The 15,142-nt window shown below is 36.1% G+C and overlaps 5 protein-coding genes across 7 annotated transcripts; 2 read left to right on the top strand and 3 right to left on the bottom strand.

Annotated features, from left to right (window-relative positions):
* Positions 1–3: 3 nt before the first annotated feature.
* LOC110821419 (protein FAR1-RELATED SEQUENCE 5-like) lies at positions 4–3,559 on the bottom strand. 2 transcript variants are annotated; one of them, XM_088220058.1, is made up of 4 exons: positions 3,276–3,559; positions 2,072–2,205; positions 1,740–1,979; positions 4–380 (listed from the first exon to the last, which is right to left on the bottom strand). In XM_088220058.1, exons 3-4 carry the CDS (start codon positions 1,851–1,853, stop codon positions 183–185), a joined length of 312 nt encoding a protein of 103 aa, XP_088076184.1. In that variant the 5' UTR covers positions 1,854–1,979; positions 2,072–2,205; positions 3,276–3,559; the 3' UTR covers positions 4–182. The 2 variants fall into 2 exon arrangements, with proteins under 2 accessions (XP_088076184.1, XP_021906954.1); XM_022051262.2 differs by having other exon boundaries at positions 1,740–2,205.
* Positions 3,555–5,277, top strand: SECE1 (secE/sec61-gamma protein transport protein). 2 transcript variants are annotated; one of them, XM_022051266.2, is made up of 3 exons: positions 3,555–3,692; positions 3,889–3,930; positions 4,646–5,277. In XM_022051266.2, exon 3 carries the CDS (start codon positions 4,685–4,687, stop codon positions 5,204–5,206), a length of 522 nt encoding a protein of 173 aa, XP_021906958.1. In that variant the 5' UTR covers positions 3,555–3,692; positions 3,889–3,930; positions 4,646–4,684; the 3' UTR covers positions 5,207–5,277. The 2 variants fall into 2 exon arrangements, with proteins under 2 accessions (XP_021906958.1, XP_021906956.1); XM_022051264.2 differs by having other exon boundaries at positions 3,889–3,980.
* A 1,693-nt stretch (positions 5,278–6,970) lies between these two features.
* Positions 6,971–7,753, bottom strand: LOC110821420 (coiled-coil protein). Its single transcript, XM_022051263.2, has one exon. It carries the CDS (start codon positions 7,708–7,710, stop codon positions 7,099–7,101), a length of 612 nt encoding a protein of 203 aa, XP_021906955.1. The 5' UTR covers positions 7,711–7,753; the 3' UTR covers positions 6,971–7,098.
* Positions 7,754–7,895: 142 nt separating this feature from the next.
* Positions 7,896–11,424, top strand: LOC110821418 (protein FAR1-RELATED SEQUENCE 5-like). The gene is made up of 3 exons (XM_022051260.2): positions 7,896–8,377; positions 9,348–9,883; positions 10,730–11,424. Exons 1-3 carry the CDS (start codon positions 8,368–8,370, stop codon positions 10,913–10,915), a joined length of 732 nt encoding a protein of 243 aa, XP_021906952.2. The 5' UTR covers positions 7,896–8,367; the 3' UTR covers positions 10,916–11,424.
* Positions 11,425–12,439: 1,015 nt separating this feature from the next.
* Positions 12,440–13,973, bottom strand: LOC110821402 (Calcium-binding EF-hand family protein). Its single transcript, XM_022051232.2, has one exon. The coding sequence runs from the start codon at positions 13,742–13,744 to the stop codon at positions 13,067–13,069; it is 678 nt and encodes a 225-aa protein (XP_021906924.1). The 5' UTR covers positions 13,745–13,973; the 3' UTR covers positions 12,440–13,066.
* Between the last annotated feature and the right edge of the window lie 1,169 nt (positions 13,974–15,142).

Below are 15,142 nucleotides of genomic sequence, written 5' to 3'. Positions count from 1 at the left end.
AACTAAATAAGAAACAGACGTAATCTCGATATAAATTAAGAAATTTAACTTCTAAAAAAAGAAAAACACATTAAAAAAACTTGGCTGATGACTTTGAATTACAAAACAAGATCAGAAATCTGCTATCTGCACATGATACATATGTATATATATCCATCTACCAAAATGCTTAAGTCCTATTGTTATTGTTGTTCAGTCTGGTTCTTCGATTCAATCTCCCTGATATTTTGAACTGCATTTTCAACAGTTCTTGATAGGCAACCAATATGTTCCTCGATATATGTCATCAACACACGTAGCTGCTCCCGACAAGTGTCCAAGAACTGATTTGCATGATGCAGCTCAGAAGAGAGTTCCTTGATTTTCATGTCTTTGTCATCCTGTCACATAAGAAAAAAGAAGTCAGAGATGATTTAGGCAGAGCTCAAAAAATCCACCTGAACTCAGTTTCCTCCTCTCCCTCCCCCCGCCCCGCCCCCCACAGTTGTCCGAGGAAAATTACTGGATTACCCGCATCATAACCATATAACTTCTCCCTTCTTGTTGCAGCCCAACCATACAATTCTCTTTTAGCAATACTTAATGCAGCACAAAAGTTGACTTGCCACACCTAGGGGATTGAAGACCTTCCTGCACACTAATACAGTCAAGAACTTGGCTCTGGTGAATGTGCATGGTGAGTTCCATTCAATCTTTTCAGGAGACCTCTTTTAGCTGGCAACTTCAGATAGTGCTTGGTGTAAATGCTAAGCTGGATATGGATTCAGTTTCAACTAAGGCAAAGTTTGGATGATCAAGTATTAAACAGAACATACAGAAGAGAATTTTCTTGTTTACAATCATATCCCTCAGCATTTCTATTTGTATCTTTAATAGACTTTCTACTTACTATTTATCATAGAGTTGGTTGACATATGTTTTCAAAAGTTTAAGGCTCCCTTCGATTTTGTAGTTTTTATTTTCCAACTTCAAATGTGTTTATGCATTTTTTATTCATGAAAGCAAGTAAGAGTTGTGTATTTGTGGAATCATCAATACACAATTAAAATCGTTACTTAGAAAACACTATAAACAACATTTTAAAACTTCCTAATCTCATCATCATTTTCATTATCATTCTCTTCATTGTTAACAAAATTTTATTAATGAAATATGTTTAAACTTAGAAAATAAAAACAAAAAGATGTTTTTATATATCAAATGGAACCTAAGTTTTCTGAAAGGGCTCAACTTTTATTATCTATATTCTAAAATCCTCCTACTTATTCATATTTGGGTCTCCTTTTCTTCAACTCTCATTCGTTCCCTAACTAATTCCTTATTCTAATTTTTATTGGGATCTTCATGTACATAATTACAACATAATATGTTTATCTTCAACCCCATCTTGAATTCTTTGAAAGTGAGAATAGCTCAGGTGCAACAAATTATTACAATCAAGACCACTATAAAAATTAGAACTACAATTCAAACAGAATGAAACAATAATTGATCCAAACAAACTGTTGTACTTATTCTTCAACATAACATATGCAGCTTGCTAGCTTTGCTTAACTTTTAATCCATCATAGATCAATGGCCATCTATTCATAAAACTGATCAATACACATCCTCTGTTCCTATTTGTTCATCATATGATGAATCTACAAGCACATTCCATGTATTAAACTGACCAGTCAAGATTAAATGGATACTGGAGTTCAAATTGATACTTGAGACTAAAGTGAAGTAGAACTTACCGAAGTTTGTCCACCATTTGTAGAAGAAACCAGAAGTGGATGATTATGATCCTTGACAAACTTGGTAACAATCCATTGCCCGGGCTTTTCTCTTTTCACTACTATCATTGCCATGCACCCTTCTCGTTTGCTCTCCTGCTTTCGAATCCGAATTTTCCCTCCGGTTTTACTGCTAAGATTAAATCCCTCCTTGTTACATGCTAGCCTGCGGGAGATTATTGATCCATCGCGCTCTGACTTCTGGGACGACACAATGCGCGTAAAAAATCCTACCTGTCTAGCATAGTCATCGTAGAATGCTTTGGCTGCTTGTTCTGAGTCAAATATCATACCTTGACATGGCTCTTGAGTTGTTTCAGTTTCACATGATGCACCTGATTCACCTCTTGTAGAGCTTGTTACAAACTTGTCTTCTATGAGGGTCTCCATACGGTAAATTTACTCAAGGCATCACAAACAACACTATCTGCAAATCATCCCAGTCAAGGGTGATCAATATGGCAACAAGATAGTAAGGCTACAATTATGAAATCATAGGCATGTAGATACATAAATTTACAGAAATATCAATACTAACACTATGTTCAGAACAGATGAAATTTGTCATGGAATTTGGAATATACTGTGCATCAATTCCACTAGTAATTATCTATCAATTCAACTTTTATCATGTTGGAAGAGATCTTCAACTTCTCCCAGTTAAAATAAGTAAGAACTTCCAAATGAATTCCACAAACATAGTATATTTGTTCTAAACACATTCCAAGATACTTGAGGAGAACCAGAAACAAAATAGAAACAGACAAAAACTTGTTTTTTTATCTTCCATCATGGAATTCTTAACAAAAAATAATACATCAAGCTTTCATAAAGTGATTGGTCAACAATGCATCCAATTATTTTGTTAAGTAATCTAGGTGATATGATATTAAATCACACAATGTATGTAAGGTACTCTTAACCTTAAAAAACTAATTCTTCTAACTAATACTCTTAAGTTCTAGCTTAAAAAAGTAGTACTTATAAGCCAGTATTCTCAAGCTTAAAAAAACTAGTTCTGTAAGTTCTAGCTTAAAAGACTAGTATTCATGGCTAATATTGTAAAATCTAGCTTAGTAAATATACCTTACTCGGAAAAAGCAGATTTTACGTTGAGGACTAGTAAAAGATAGAAAGATTTGAAGTTCAAGTTTTTAGCAATTTCTAGGCTGAACTCGTTTGGGATTTACTTTCCTTGGACATAATAAGGGGCGGAAGGAGCAAGAGTCTTGAAGTTTCAGTCATTTCTATTTTCCACAATTTTCTCGGGAAACAAACTAGGTAATCATGTTCCACTTGCAGAGGAAGCATAAAGCTGATGAATCAAATATATAGTTGTTTTAAACCTTACTCTGATATTCATTAACTAGATCGCTTAAAATGAAAGAGAAAATAAAGTAAACACAATCTCCTCTCCCTTTCTTCAATTTTCTCGACAACCAAACAGAGAATCAGAAAGAAAAAAGAAAATGGCGGCTAAGAGATAAGAAGACTTACAAGGAACTTTCAAACATATTCTTTTTTCGTTCTTTCGCTTGTAAAAGAGACACAATCTGATTCCACGAATCTTGAGCTCGTCTTTTCCGGGGAGCCAAACAGCCCCTGAAATGGAAAAATAATAAAAACTATTAAAACGAATGGATAAATATGAAATAATTCCATACGGGTGGTCCTATTTTATTGATCATCTTCTCACTAGTTTTTGACCGTTGGATCATAATATATTTCTAAAATGAATAAATATAATATCTTCGCCTCTCGTCTTTCTCCTCCTCTCGCTCTTTACAGTCTCACTCGCGCTGCCTCTCGTTTCCTCATCTGTTCAGCAGCTGCTCCCTGTGAGTTTCCCGTCACCGGCTGCTGTCGCCGGAATCGTATACCCGGCCGCCGACACCTCCACCTACTTGACTGAAGGTGATTAACCTCTTTCCGTCTCTCGTTAATCTTTTCTTTCTTTTCCTCTGCATCTCTCTCTCTCTCTCCTATAAACTCTTAAAGGCCTGTAAATTTGATCAATGGACTGTTTTATTTCACTTTGATCCATTGAAATCTCTTGATTTTGGTAATCCTCTGGTTCGAAAAGCTAATACCTCCTGTTGAATGTTCAAAGGTTGAAGATGGCTACCGGAACTGATTATTGCATCTGGTGAAGGTACAGATACTTACAGCTGACAAATTCATTTCATTTGGTTTGCATTTGAGGTGAGTACACTATCAGATATATTAATCATGGGATTAGCTCATGAACTTCTGTAAATGTTTCTTCAGTCGAGTTTATTGATATCAACTATATGAAATTATGAGGTAATTTGTTAATTTTTAAGCTTTTAAAAGATCAGCAATTCAAAATCTGTTACGTAAAACGTATCATAGCTTTAAGGCACTTACTATAACAATTATCCATAGTTAATGCTTTCTTTGTGCAAAATCCCATTAAGATCAAACTCCAATAGGTGGAATGAATGTCTTTGATCTAAATATACTAGTGATATACACATGCATTATCCCTTGCACATAAGGGGGAATGTAAAAGAATTGGTATGCAAAATTTTCTATGCTTATACATTAATTATCTTGTTTAGAATACGAAGTGAAACTCTTTCCAAATAGAGGTTTACGAAAGATCAAATTCTATCTCGGTAATAATAAGCTTGGTCTTGGCTCAAACTTCGACTATAGTATTATGATTTATTTAGTTTACTGTGTAAGACAAGAATGACTATGATTATGAGACAGAAATTTATTAAACTATTTGATTGACAGAACCATGTTTACATTGTAACTTTAGTTATTGGAAAAACTGTAATCCTAATTTATGGTTAGAGTTAATCAATGTATGTTCATATAAACACATTTTGTGTTTACAGGGTGTTGTTTTGGATCTGGAGTCTTGAAAATCCAAAAAAATGGCGCTTTCTATACAATTCCTTGTAGCCTCAACCAAACCCACCACTCTACATGCATCCATAGAGTTTAAAAAGTTACCAGGGGCTCCCCATTCTTTTCCATTGGTCTCCAAGATCAAGCCTCTTGCAATTAGGTCCGAAAGAAGCCGGTCAACAATAACCGAAGCTGTTGAAAAAAGTGGAGAAGGCACAGGACCTGAGGTTGAGGTTCAGTCAGGCGAAGAACCTGTGGCAAGCAGAGGAGCTAGTGATTCAGAGGCAGAGTTGACCGAAGTGGGAGCAGAGATAAAGAGGGTACTTGAGAAGAGAAAAGAAGAGAAAGAAGGAGATTTGCTTAGTGGAGTCGCAGAGGAGGTGAGGGAAATCGAGTGGCCTGCATTTGGCAAAGTCTTGGGAACCACTGGCGTCGTGCTTGGTGTGATTGCTGGATCGAGTATTGTTTTGCTCACCGTCAATGCCATTTTTGCTGAGCTCTCAGATCGGGTTTTTGCCAGCAAAGGCATTCAAGATTTTTTCAGTTGAGACACTTGTTCTACCCTCGACGCGCTGTTTTTATATAAATTTGTTAATCCGATTATCTCCCTCTTCTTTTCTGTAAGTGTGTTTTTGGTATGAATCTTGCCATTTGCATTTGGTTCATAAGATTCTTAGTCCATTCACAAACAAACTTTCATTGAAACCAAAGAAATTGTCCTTCGCATTAATAGATTTCCCTCTCAACAAAATTATAAGAAATTTTGAAGCAGTTAGCTTATAAAAACGAGATATTCAAATAAAAAGAACTATAATCTATTTATTGCACAATAAGAGCTTAATGTAAATTGACCAAAAATCCAAATCTACTGAAAGAAAAAGCTTGAGACCTAAAAAAATTTCACAGTAGTCAAAAAATCCACAAGTTCATCACTCTGTTTCCATGCTGTGAACTACAGAAGAGAAATGAACTTGGAAACTCCATTGCTTACTGTTAACCTAAGTATTACATCAATTAAAACATATAATTCCAAACATATAAAACTTGTCCCGCCTCCGATACACAATGTCCAATTATAATCTGCATTCAGCTTTAAGAATTTCTATCAAGTAGTATTTCTTACCATGTTTGGCCATCAGCAAGCAAACCAGCCACATCAAGAACTCCCGTAGCCTACGTGAAATGATTTAAAAAATCTTGTTGCCAGATTAAAGGAAGCAAGAAGAGCATATTCAAAAGCTTCTACCTAGAATGTATGCACACAAGTCGGGACCTTGGGGGGGTTTTGTAAGATAAGAAACAATTTCTAGAGGGGTCAATCTACCATGCCTTTACACAAAGCATCAAAATTATAACCATTGGGACTACGTTCCGGTAACAAGGAAGTTTTACAACGTTTTGGAAGTGTGGTAATTTCCTAACAATTCAACTAAGTAGTCGTCTAATTAATTCACAGTGTTATTTGACTACTACACAAAGTTACTAAATTACTCTCAAATGTTAGAGAAATAACCCGACATGTAATGCCACTAAGACACCGTCCTAGCACCCGCCAATAATAGCATCATAAAGAGTACAATACCAAAATGACTCGACTCTCGTACGGTCTCTTGTTATGGTCCTTAATCTGTTTTGACAGTAATTCTTAAAATCAAGTCTCATTTGTTCAACTAATTTAATAAGTTCAGATCTGTTTTCACTGAATCCAACAGTTAGCAACAATCGTCCCTTGATTTTGAACCAAGGCATGAATTTTCCATACTCAAACATATATTTCTAAATCGGAACTAAGTTTTCAGAAAATCGCATAAGCCTGTCTCATACTTGTTTCAATGACTTAAGAACCTAAAAATGTCAATCATATAGCATATAGCATGAGTGACTCGTATTAGAATAACAGAAAGGCTGCTGACCATGAGCCACTAAGAAGTACTTCTTTGAGCTTGGAAAAGTCTTAAGCCCTCCAAAAAGTAGTTCACAATATTAGAAAAACACATAATGGTTAGTCAATCAAAATAAATATCAATGAACTTACAAATCACAGCCAATAAAGAAGATATCCCTTTCTGATACAAAGCAATAAAGTTATTATTTTTCAACACCCAGAAGTAAAAAGTTTGGGAATTAACTCCCTGAATGAGCCAGAATTGAAATTTTCAAAATCGTTTCCTCACTTGGATAGGATTTCTCCACTTCATCCCATAAACTAATAGACTATTTTAATCTCAATTCTCACGGTCTTCACTGATCATTGTAGAGATCTATATACACACACAGACAGATGTATATAAGTATATAATGAACATAAAAGGTCATTCTCAAACACCCAAAGCTTGTATAAACTAGAAGCCACAACAATCTCAATCTTAACATGTAAAAAAATCACATCTATGGTTGAAACTGAAATAAAAAAGGATTCAAATAACAAAGTAAAGGAATACTACTTGTCGGTCTTCGTCTTGTTGTTCTTGTTGACCAACTCATCAGGGACAACTTTAAGGAGCTTCCTCTGCTTGGACTTAGCGATCTTCTTCAAGGTATTAGGGTTACTGATCTTCTGCAGCTTGGTGCCAGACCTCAGTATATTCTCCTGCTTCTTCTTCTCTCTCTCCTCCCTTTTCTTCCTCTTCTCAATCTTGTTGTTCCTAATCTCCTCCTTCAGTTCGTTCATTCTCTCCCTGTAAGCTCTCTTCAACTCCTTCTCCCTTTGACGCTGCTCGAGGCTCGTGCCCTTGCGGCTCACCTGAACCGCCGATGCGCGCTGCTTCTTCGGCTGCTTCCATTTCCGTCCCGAAACCTTCCCGGCGATCACGCCGTCGTAGGTCGGTTTGCCAAAAACTGGCTTGTTCGGGTCATCGGAGGAAGGTAAGGCGCTGCGTTTGGCGGGAGGGGGACACGCGTCATTGCCGTCGATTTCCATTGAGGCACCATTTTTGGGGTCACTGGTGGCGAGGTTGGCGGCGGCTTCTGCTTCTCGAGACTCGCGCTTCCGCTTGTAGGTTTTGCCGCCAAAGCCTTCGTCGAGGCACCTAAAATCGACGGTGCAGGCCATTTTTACGTTCTGCGGAGCTGGTCAGGACTTACGAACCCTAGGGTTTTAACAATTTATAGTATCACGGAAAAGAAAAAGAAAAAATAATTTTATAATGGGCTCAGCCAAAATAAAACCCGAGCCCAGGAACGATAATATCCAGCCCATTTTTTCTGTTTCATTAGGAAAAAAAACGTGGTCTTCCATGAAACTCCAAGCTTGGGAAAAAGCTTCCTTTGAAGCTTGCTTCAGGCCGATCAGGAAGCAGAGGCAGAGACCCTAACATCCTCGGATCGTTCTTCTGTTCTTTGTACCAAAATGGAACCCGCAGATTCCGTATTCACCTACCTCGCGTGAATCAAAGGAAGAGGCTAAACGAGCAGAAACCTCAAGGAAGCAGAAGACGTCTAACCGGAACAAGAGGTAAAGCTTGAATTGGGAAGAAACCGGAGATCAAGTGCTCTGACCGAGTAAAAGCAAGGTGTCATTGACAGGTTTTGGGAGCCCAGATTCAGAGAAGCAGTAGCACAGAAGCAGAGAGCTAAGAGACGTTGAAAAAGAAGCTAATAGATTAGGGTTTTGATTAAGAGGAATTTTCTGGGTTGGAAAGAGGGAGGAGTCTTTCAGAGGAAACCAAAAAGGGTCTAGAATCTTCAGGATTATTGAAGAAGAAGGTTTATGGGAAAGGGTATCATCTATTGCCCTTCTGCATTTCCTTTATATGTTTCCATTTCAAGACGCTGGAATTGATTTGGTGATTATTGGATGAATTTATGCATTTTTTGCTATCCAGGAAACTCTTCTCATTTTAGAGTAGCATGTGCAAATGTCAATCCTCATTTTCTTTTTTTCCTAAGTGTCCTGCTATGGTTGGTTGAATTGAACACAGAGAAATTTGAGCTCTTCCTTGAATTTGGTGATTGTTCTTCTTTCATTTTTTTTATGGTTTTAAGTTGAATGTTCTCTTTTTAAATGCAAACTATCTCCCATGAAATTAGGCAACCTTGGTTGTCTTTGACTACGGCCTTATGTTCCAGTTTTTTGGTTAAGGGTCATCTGCTTTATTCAAGCGATGATTTAGGGGACTAGTTGACATTTTGTTCTGCATGCCCTTTTACTTCTCTTATTGTCTTTAATCATGTATGCATTTATATTTCATCCCCCTACTTGGACTTGTAAAAATTGTTGAGTTATTATAAATAATGAGTGTCAAAATCACATACATGCTGCCTAGGTTGGACACCGATAAATTCATGGAAAATATTTCTTTAGTATACAACATGGTATGTGCCTCAAACTTCGGTATCCTATACAATTTCGGACTATGGTTTTCTGATCATGACCATTATATGTGTTTTTGGCATCTGATCCCGCATTCAATAGAATCAATGGCAACTTCATAGTTTTATTAAATGCTAGCTTGGACACCAATAAGTTCATGGAAATAGTCTTTTTAATACACCACATTGTATGTGCCGCAAACTTTTCTATCTTCTACAATTTTGAACTATGATTTTCTGATAATTAGCATAAATGTGTTTTTGGCATCTGATTTTGTTTAGGATCAGTGGTGATTTCATAATTTTATTAAATGCTTTCCGAGTGTTTCTGTTTCATGGTTGCTGCAATATTAATTAAACAGGTGTTACATTCTGTAGGAACACTGATGCCAGAGACAGGCAGTGGAAATGATTATCTTGATGGTGACAGGATCTCAGATGATGAAGCTTATGATGCTTTTGTTAAGCCTGAAGCAAATGCACATGAACCACCAGGGATTAATGACTCAGGAAGAGGTTTGAGTACAGGAGATTCTGAAATTTTAGAACCAAGAACTGGGATGACCTTTTTGTCATTGGATGATGCAAGGGATTTCTATTATGAATATGCCAAGCGCACAGGCTTTACTCTAAGGACAAATAGAATACGGCACTCATTAAAGAACATGGCTATAATTGGTCGTGATTTTGTTTGTTCTAGAGAAGGTTTTCGTGCTGCAAAGCATATGCTTAGAAAAGACAGGGTTCTTCCCCCTCGTCCAGTTACAAGAGAAGGGTGCAAAGCTATGATTAGGTTAGCAGCGCGAGATGGAGGTACTTGGATTGTCACCAAATTCGTACGAGAGCACAACCATAAGCTAATGAATAATTGTAAATTTCCTGGAGAACTGCCTATAGTAAATATACTCAGTGAGGTATGTTCAAATTACTTGGCAAAAAATAGTATTAATTTCTTGTCTGATTATTTTTACTGGTGTGAGTCAGATTTAGGCACTGCAGAACTCTTCTTGTGGATCTTACTTTATTACTTATGCCCATAGGATGGTTGGAAAATAAAATAACAAAGATAGTAATAACGGAATTTGACTTAATTCCCAGCATTTGTTGTTACAGCATGTTATTCAATTTAGAGGGAGGAAAAGCTGAAGACCTTGTTCCCCTACAATAGAAGGACAGTATTAAGACATAGAAAAATGATTTTGTCTTACAGATATACCTTGATTTGCTATTAATGGATGTGCTATTACATTATTATTAATAGCTTCATAGGAATCTGAATTGACTTGTAATATTCATCCAGTAAGATTTGAATCAGTCCATGAGAATGACATACCATGTTATATAAAATAATTTTTCAAAAGAATAATATGTATGTTAGGTACGTACAGATTCCAATGGGTTGAGCTATTTTAACATTTCTCTAAAATTTCTTTCTGCTACTTTTCTTTCCTGTTATAGATGCTCGGGGTCAGGTAGGTGGAAAGCTACACGTCCATGTACCCCTCTCTTTTTACAGATCCCTTTTAGTCTCCAAGATACGAGGTTGGCATTAAAAAAACTAGTGAATTTTTTAGTGAAGTGGCTTTTTTTTTGTTTTGGAGTAACATATGGTGTTCTTGTTTGCACATGTCTCGACTATTCCAAGAAGTGATATCTTGCATGACACGATAGCTATACTTAGTTGTATACAAAGATTGTGTCCAAAGCTTGAAATACATGGGAACAGTTGTTGTGAGGATTTGTTTTTGGATTCTATGCAGGAAGAGAAGGATAAGAAAATACAGGAATTATATGATGAACTACAGTGTGAAAGAGAAAGATGTGCAGCATTCCGGCAACAGTTGCACACAATCCTCAAAGATCTTGAAGAACATGCTGACTTCATGTCTATAAGAGTTGAAGACATAGTCAACAGCTTGAAAGAAATTGAACTTGATGGTCTATAGGGTTCGAAGATGATTTGCATTACCAGATGGTAATTGAGGCCAAGTTACCAATGTTGCTAGTAGAGCATCAAGTTCATTACTCCAGATGTCTACTGAAGTTGAAAATTTTCATCAGCATTTGGGAGATAATAGTGACAGGTTCACCTGGGGGATCTGTTTATCAGTTGTCCATCCAATTGAATAACTGGATGATGGAGCAATCAAAGATAAAGATGATTTATCTCTTCTTTTGCAAGTGTGTGCATGGTAGTGGGCTTGCAATGTTTCTGTCTGCACATTTCGAGCGAACATGAACGTGTTTTTCTTGGTTCATTTGCATTTGGTTTTCTCTCGTCCATTCGAATGCAGCATGCTAAGCTGCAGCAGGATTGCAATTGGTTAATCCGTTAAAAGTTGTCTTTCGCAGCATTAAGTATTATAGCCGGGATTCATGTCTTGCCTTCATATTACACTCTTATGTAAAGATTACATAAACTTTATTTGATAACGTGATAATTTCTTTGGAAACAGTAATTTTTAGCAGATTTTGTTTATGGTTCAGCAATTTTTTAAAAGAATAGAATATAGTAGTTGTTTGTGCTACTTCTCAATTAGTTTTTGTCTATAGTTAAGCTTTAAATTAAATTGAAGGAATGAATATTCTTATATCACGGCACGAGTAAGAACTTAGTTTAAATATAATCAACAAGAGAATGTACTGCATGTAAGTTTCCTAATATTGATACCGATACTTACGATAAAGTCAACTTTTATGCCTTCTTCGACAAATTAAATAAGTGACAAATTGTGGTCCGCATATGGACTTTTATATCACATACTCTCAGCAAAAATTAGTATAATTTTTAATTTAGAAAACTCTTTTTAAATGGGTTAAAGATTGAATTCAAGTCATTATCTCCGTAGTAAAAATATAATATCAAATACGACCAGATATATTTATTGATCAATTAATGGTTTGAGACACATGGTACCACTTTGGATTATCATTTTTGACGAATGAATGAAATTCAAGTCATATCTACTCCAAGTTTTCACTCAACACTAAAAAGACGATCGCCTCAAGCAACAAATTTATTAATTCCCTAAAACATTATTATTCTTTCACCCTTTTATGTGAATTCGTTATAATAATCGTTATCAATTAATTACTAAAAAATTTTAGATAAAATCTTTTAAATTTATATAAAAATCTAATAACTTAAAACATGACAGAAATATTTTTGTGTTATTAGGAGGACTTGACTCACTAACATATTAGTAATAAATAACCAAGTTTGGACGAAAACTTAACTTATAAGTAATATGTAACTTATAAGTTTAAAATTTATTTGAAATCTTTATCGGTACAATAAAAATGCTGACCTTCACAAATTCGAACTCGATACAATAGAGATAACTTTTAACATAAAATAATTATGGATTCATTTCTAATAGTGCAAATTTGTTTTACTATTTAAGATTTTATGAAGTATAATATCTCTAACATTCCAAGAACTTAAATTTCTTTTGGAACCAATCAAGTAGTTTACTTAATTGAGAAAATGTAGTAGTGAGAATTTTGTTCTAAAAATAATTTGGTCAATCATAGAAAAAAAATAGAAACCAGATAATCATTCACACAAACACACCCCCCCCAAAAAAAAAATAAGGACAATATGAAAATGGGGATTGTAAGAAAATTGAACCAAGCATACACAACAGATCAAAAGCAAAAGAATCCCCACAAAACAAGAAAACACATACTTTCTTTTTGCCTTTCGGAAGCCGAGTTGTTACCACCACCGTCTCCCCTTCTGCAATCAACCCTTCACTTCCCTTTCCCCCGCTTCCCACCCTCCCCCCGGCAAACACGCGTCAAAAAATCACTGGCTGGACTCGAGGGTTAGGGGGATTCTGACCTACACATGTTACCCCTGATCTGTCCACTATTGCGCTTGCACTTGGCACACCAATGCCTTTCTAAAACAAACCAGATGAAAAATGGTCATCCTCTTTTTTTTTTTTTTTTTGTCAAAAAAATGGTTCACCTCTTTTTTCTTCTTCCTCTTCCTCCAGAGATTCTATGTACATACCACAAGTTTTTTCGCGTGTGTGTTTTTTCAATGAATAAAAAAACTCTGTTTGCTCCTAAGCCAAACACCCTTTAAATTTTTAACTCAAAGCACTGAATCCGCCCCCTTTCATCATCTGCCTAAACTCTTTGTAATTAACCATCCCATCACCATCTTCGTCAACCTGCATGATCATCTTCTTGCAGTCCTCCACGGTCTTGCCTTGCTTAAGCCCAAGCGAGGCTAACACGGACTTCAACTCGTCGACGGTGATAAACCCATCTCCGTTCTGATCGAACACGTTGAACGCCTCCCTCATGTCCTCCTCCTCGTCGTGCTCGTCCATGATCGATTTGTACAAGGAACCGAACTCGTCGATATCCACGCACCCATCTCCGTTCACGTCGATTTTCTCGATCATCTGGGCTAACTCTTTGTCGGGTATGAAGATACCCAGGTTCTCTAACGAGTCGTTGAGCTCCTTCTTCGTGATTCTACCGTCGCCGTTTTTGTCGAACATCTGGAATACACGTTTCAGCTCAGCGGAGTCCATTCGCTTAAGCCCAGAAACGGAGGACGGGGACGGAGACGGAGACTTAGAGGAGGAGTCGAGAACGAGGTTGGGCTGCTGCTGCTGCTGGTGGTGGTGGTGGTGGGGGTGGGGGTGGGGGTACCAGGAGGGAGGGAGGAAGCCTCTTAGCTTTTTGGGAATCAAGTAGAGAAGGATTGAATTAAGAAGATTGTAAACGAGGAAAATCCTCAGCAAAATAGTTGGCATTTGTAAAAGGTATTAAAGTTATAAGAAGCAGAGACAGAAATAGAAAGAGTGTCACAGCCAGCTAGTCTCTCTTTCTTTCTGGTTTCCTGCGGTGGGAGTTTCTTGAGTATGGAGAGAAAATTGGAGAGAAAGTTGGGCAGCTTTAAAAAGGAGAAGTTAAAACAGAGAAGAACGGGAAATCAAGTGTGGGTTGCAGCAGATCCATGATTGAAGGGGGGGGGGGAGAAAAAGAAAACATTTATAGCTGGCTTGCTTGTCTAATAATTTTCTTCTCGGAACACACTTGGGTGATCTTCTCCACTTACCTGTTAATGTTTTTTTTTTCATTAAACTAATTACTAATTTAATCAAAATTATATTATAAATTGGTTGAGAAAAATTAGAATCCTTTCACATAATAATTTATTTATATAGTTAAATTAAATTAATTAAATAATATAAATAATTTCTATAAAAAAAAATAATAATAACACGTATAAACATACAATTCAACTTCCGACTTTTAACGCACATAAAATTACAATTCTACTTCGACTTTCACACCCCCCCGAGCATTTTCAATTTTAATTAAATAAAAGGCTTCGTCTTTTGGTATACGCGTCTGCCAGAAGACTAGTAGGAGAATATTAGTTTAACAAATCGAAAGACGCGTTATCTCGTGACATAAATAATTATTATCTTGAATTTAAAAATAAAAAAATAAAAAATAAAAAATAAAAAAACTGAACTGTTCTCTTTTTTTTATCCGAGAAATTTTTTAAAAAAACTAGACCGTTAATAACGGATCTGAAATTAAAGAGGCGTTAGGAATTAAAGGGGAAAAAAAAAAAAACGCGCCAAGAGACAACGGCCGGTTGATAACGACCGTTGGGTACTCCCAACGGCTATTGTCGCGTGATTGGTGGTCTCGAGCTTTCTAGGTGTGGGTTTGGTGTTTGCCTTTTGGACTTCTTCTTTAATACAATAATGATTGTTTTTAACCTTGTTTTCTTAAATATGTCACCGAATGAGTATCACGAGGGGTCCGAAATAATTATTTCCAGCATGTCAGAAAAGGCTAATTGCTTAGCAAGAGTGGACTTGTAGCCAAACTAGTTTTGATATTCCAATATGTCCGATTAATAAATTCAAAATACGAAATAATATCACTTACTAGTTATGTTATTATTATAAACTTTTTTATAAATAAGATGTTATTTTTAATTATTTTTAGAGCATGATGTTTTAATAAGATAAAATTTTATTTGAATCCACAAATAAACTAAATTCTGAGTGCATTTTCTAAAGAAAAAGGGTAAAAAAAAAATATATTTAATTGTAAGAAAAATATTTTTTTAATAAATAAGTCACTTATTGATCTTTCAACCACTCATATTATTGTAATTAACTAACAGTGCT

This window comes from Carica papaya, chromosome 5, assembly GCF_054855325.1.
Source record: "Carica papaya isolate Zhongbai chromosome 5, ASM5485532v1, whole genome shotgun sequence".
Lineage (NCBI taxonomy): Eukaryota > Viridiplantae > Streptophyta > Magnoliopsida > Brassicales > Caricaceae > Carica > Carica papaya.
This window is presented reverse-complemented; position numbering and strand designations above follow the sequence as displayed.

Bases quoted from the DNA above. Each gene is read 5' to 3' on its own strand.
- LOC110821419 (XM_022051262.2), bottom strand. From the start codon at position 2,168: ATGGAGACCCTCATAGAAGACAAGTTTGTAACAAGCTCTACAAGAGGT. The intron at 381-1,739 runs GTAAGTTCTACT...CTTATGTGACAG, and splicing joins CAAATGGTGGACAAACTTCG to GATGACAAAGACATGAAAAT.
- SECE1 (XM_022051266.2), top strand. From the start codon at position 4,685: ATGGCGCTTTCTATACAATTCCTTGTAGCCTCAACCAAACCCACCACT.
- LOC110821420 (XM_022051263.2), bottom strand. From the start codon at position 7,710: ATGGCCTGCACCGTCGATTTTAGGTGCCTCGACGAAGGCTTTGGCGGC.
- LOC110821418 (XM_022051260.2), top strand. The intron at 9,884-10,729 runs GTATGTTCAAAT...GATTCTATGCAG, and splicing joins TAGTAAATATACTCAGTGAG to GAAGAGAAGGATAAGAAAAT.
- LOC110821402 (XM_022051232.2), bottom strand. From the start codon at position 13,744: ATGCCAACTATTTTGCTGAGGATTTTCCTCGTTTACAATCTTCTTAAT.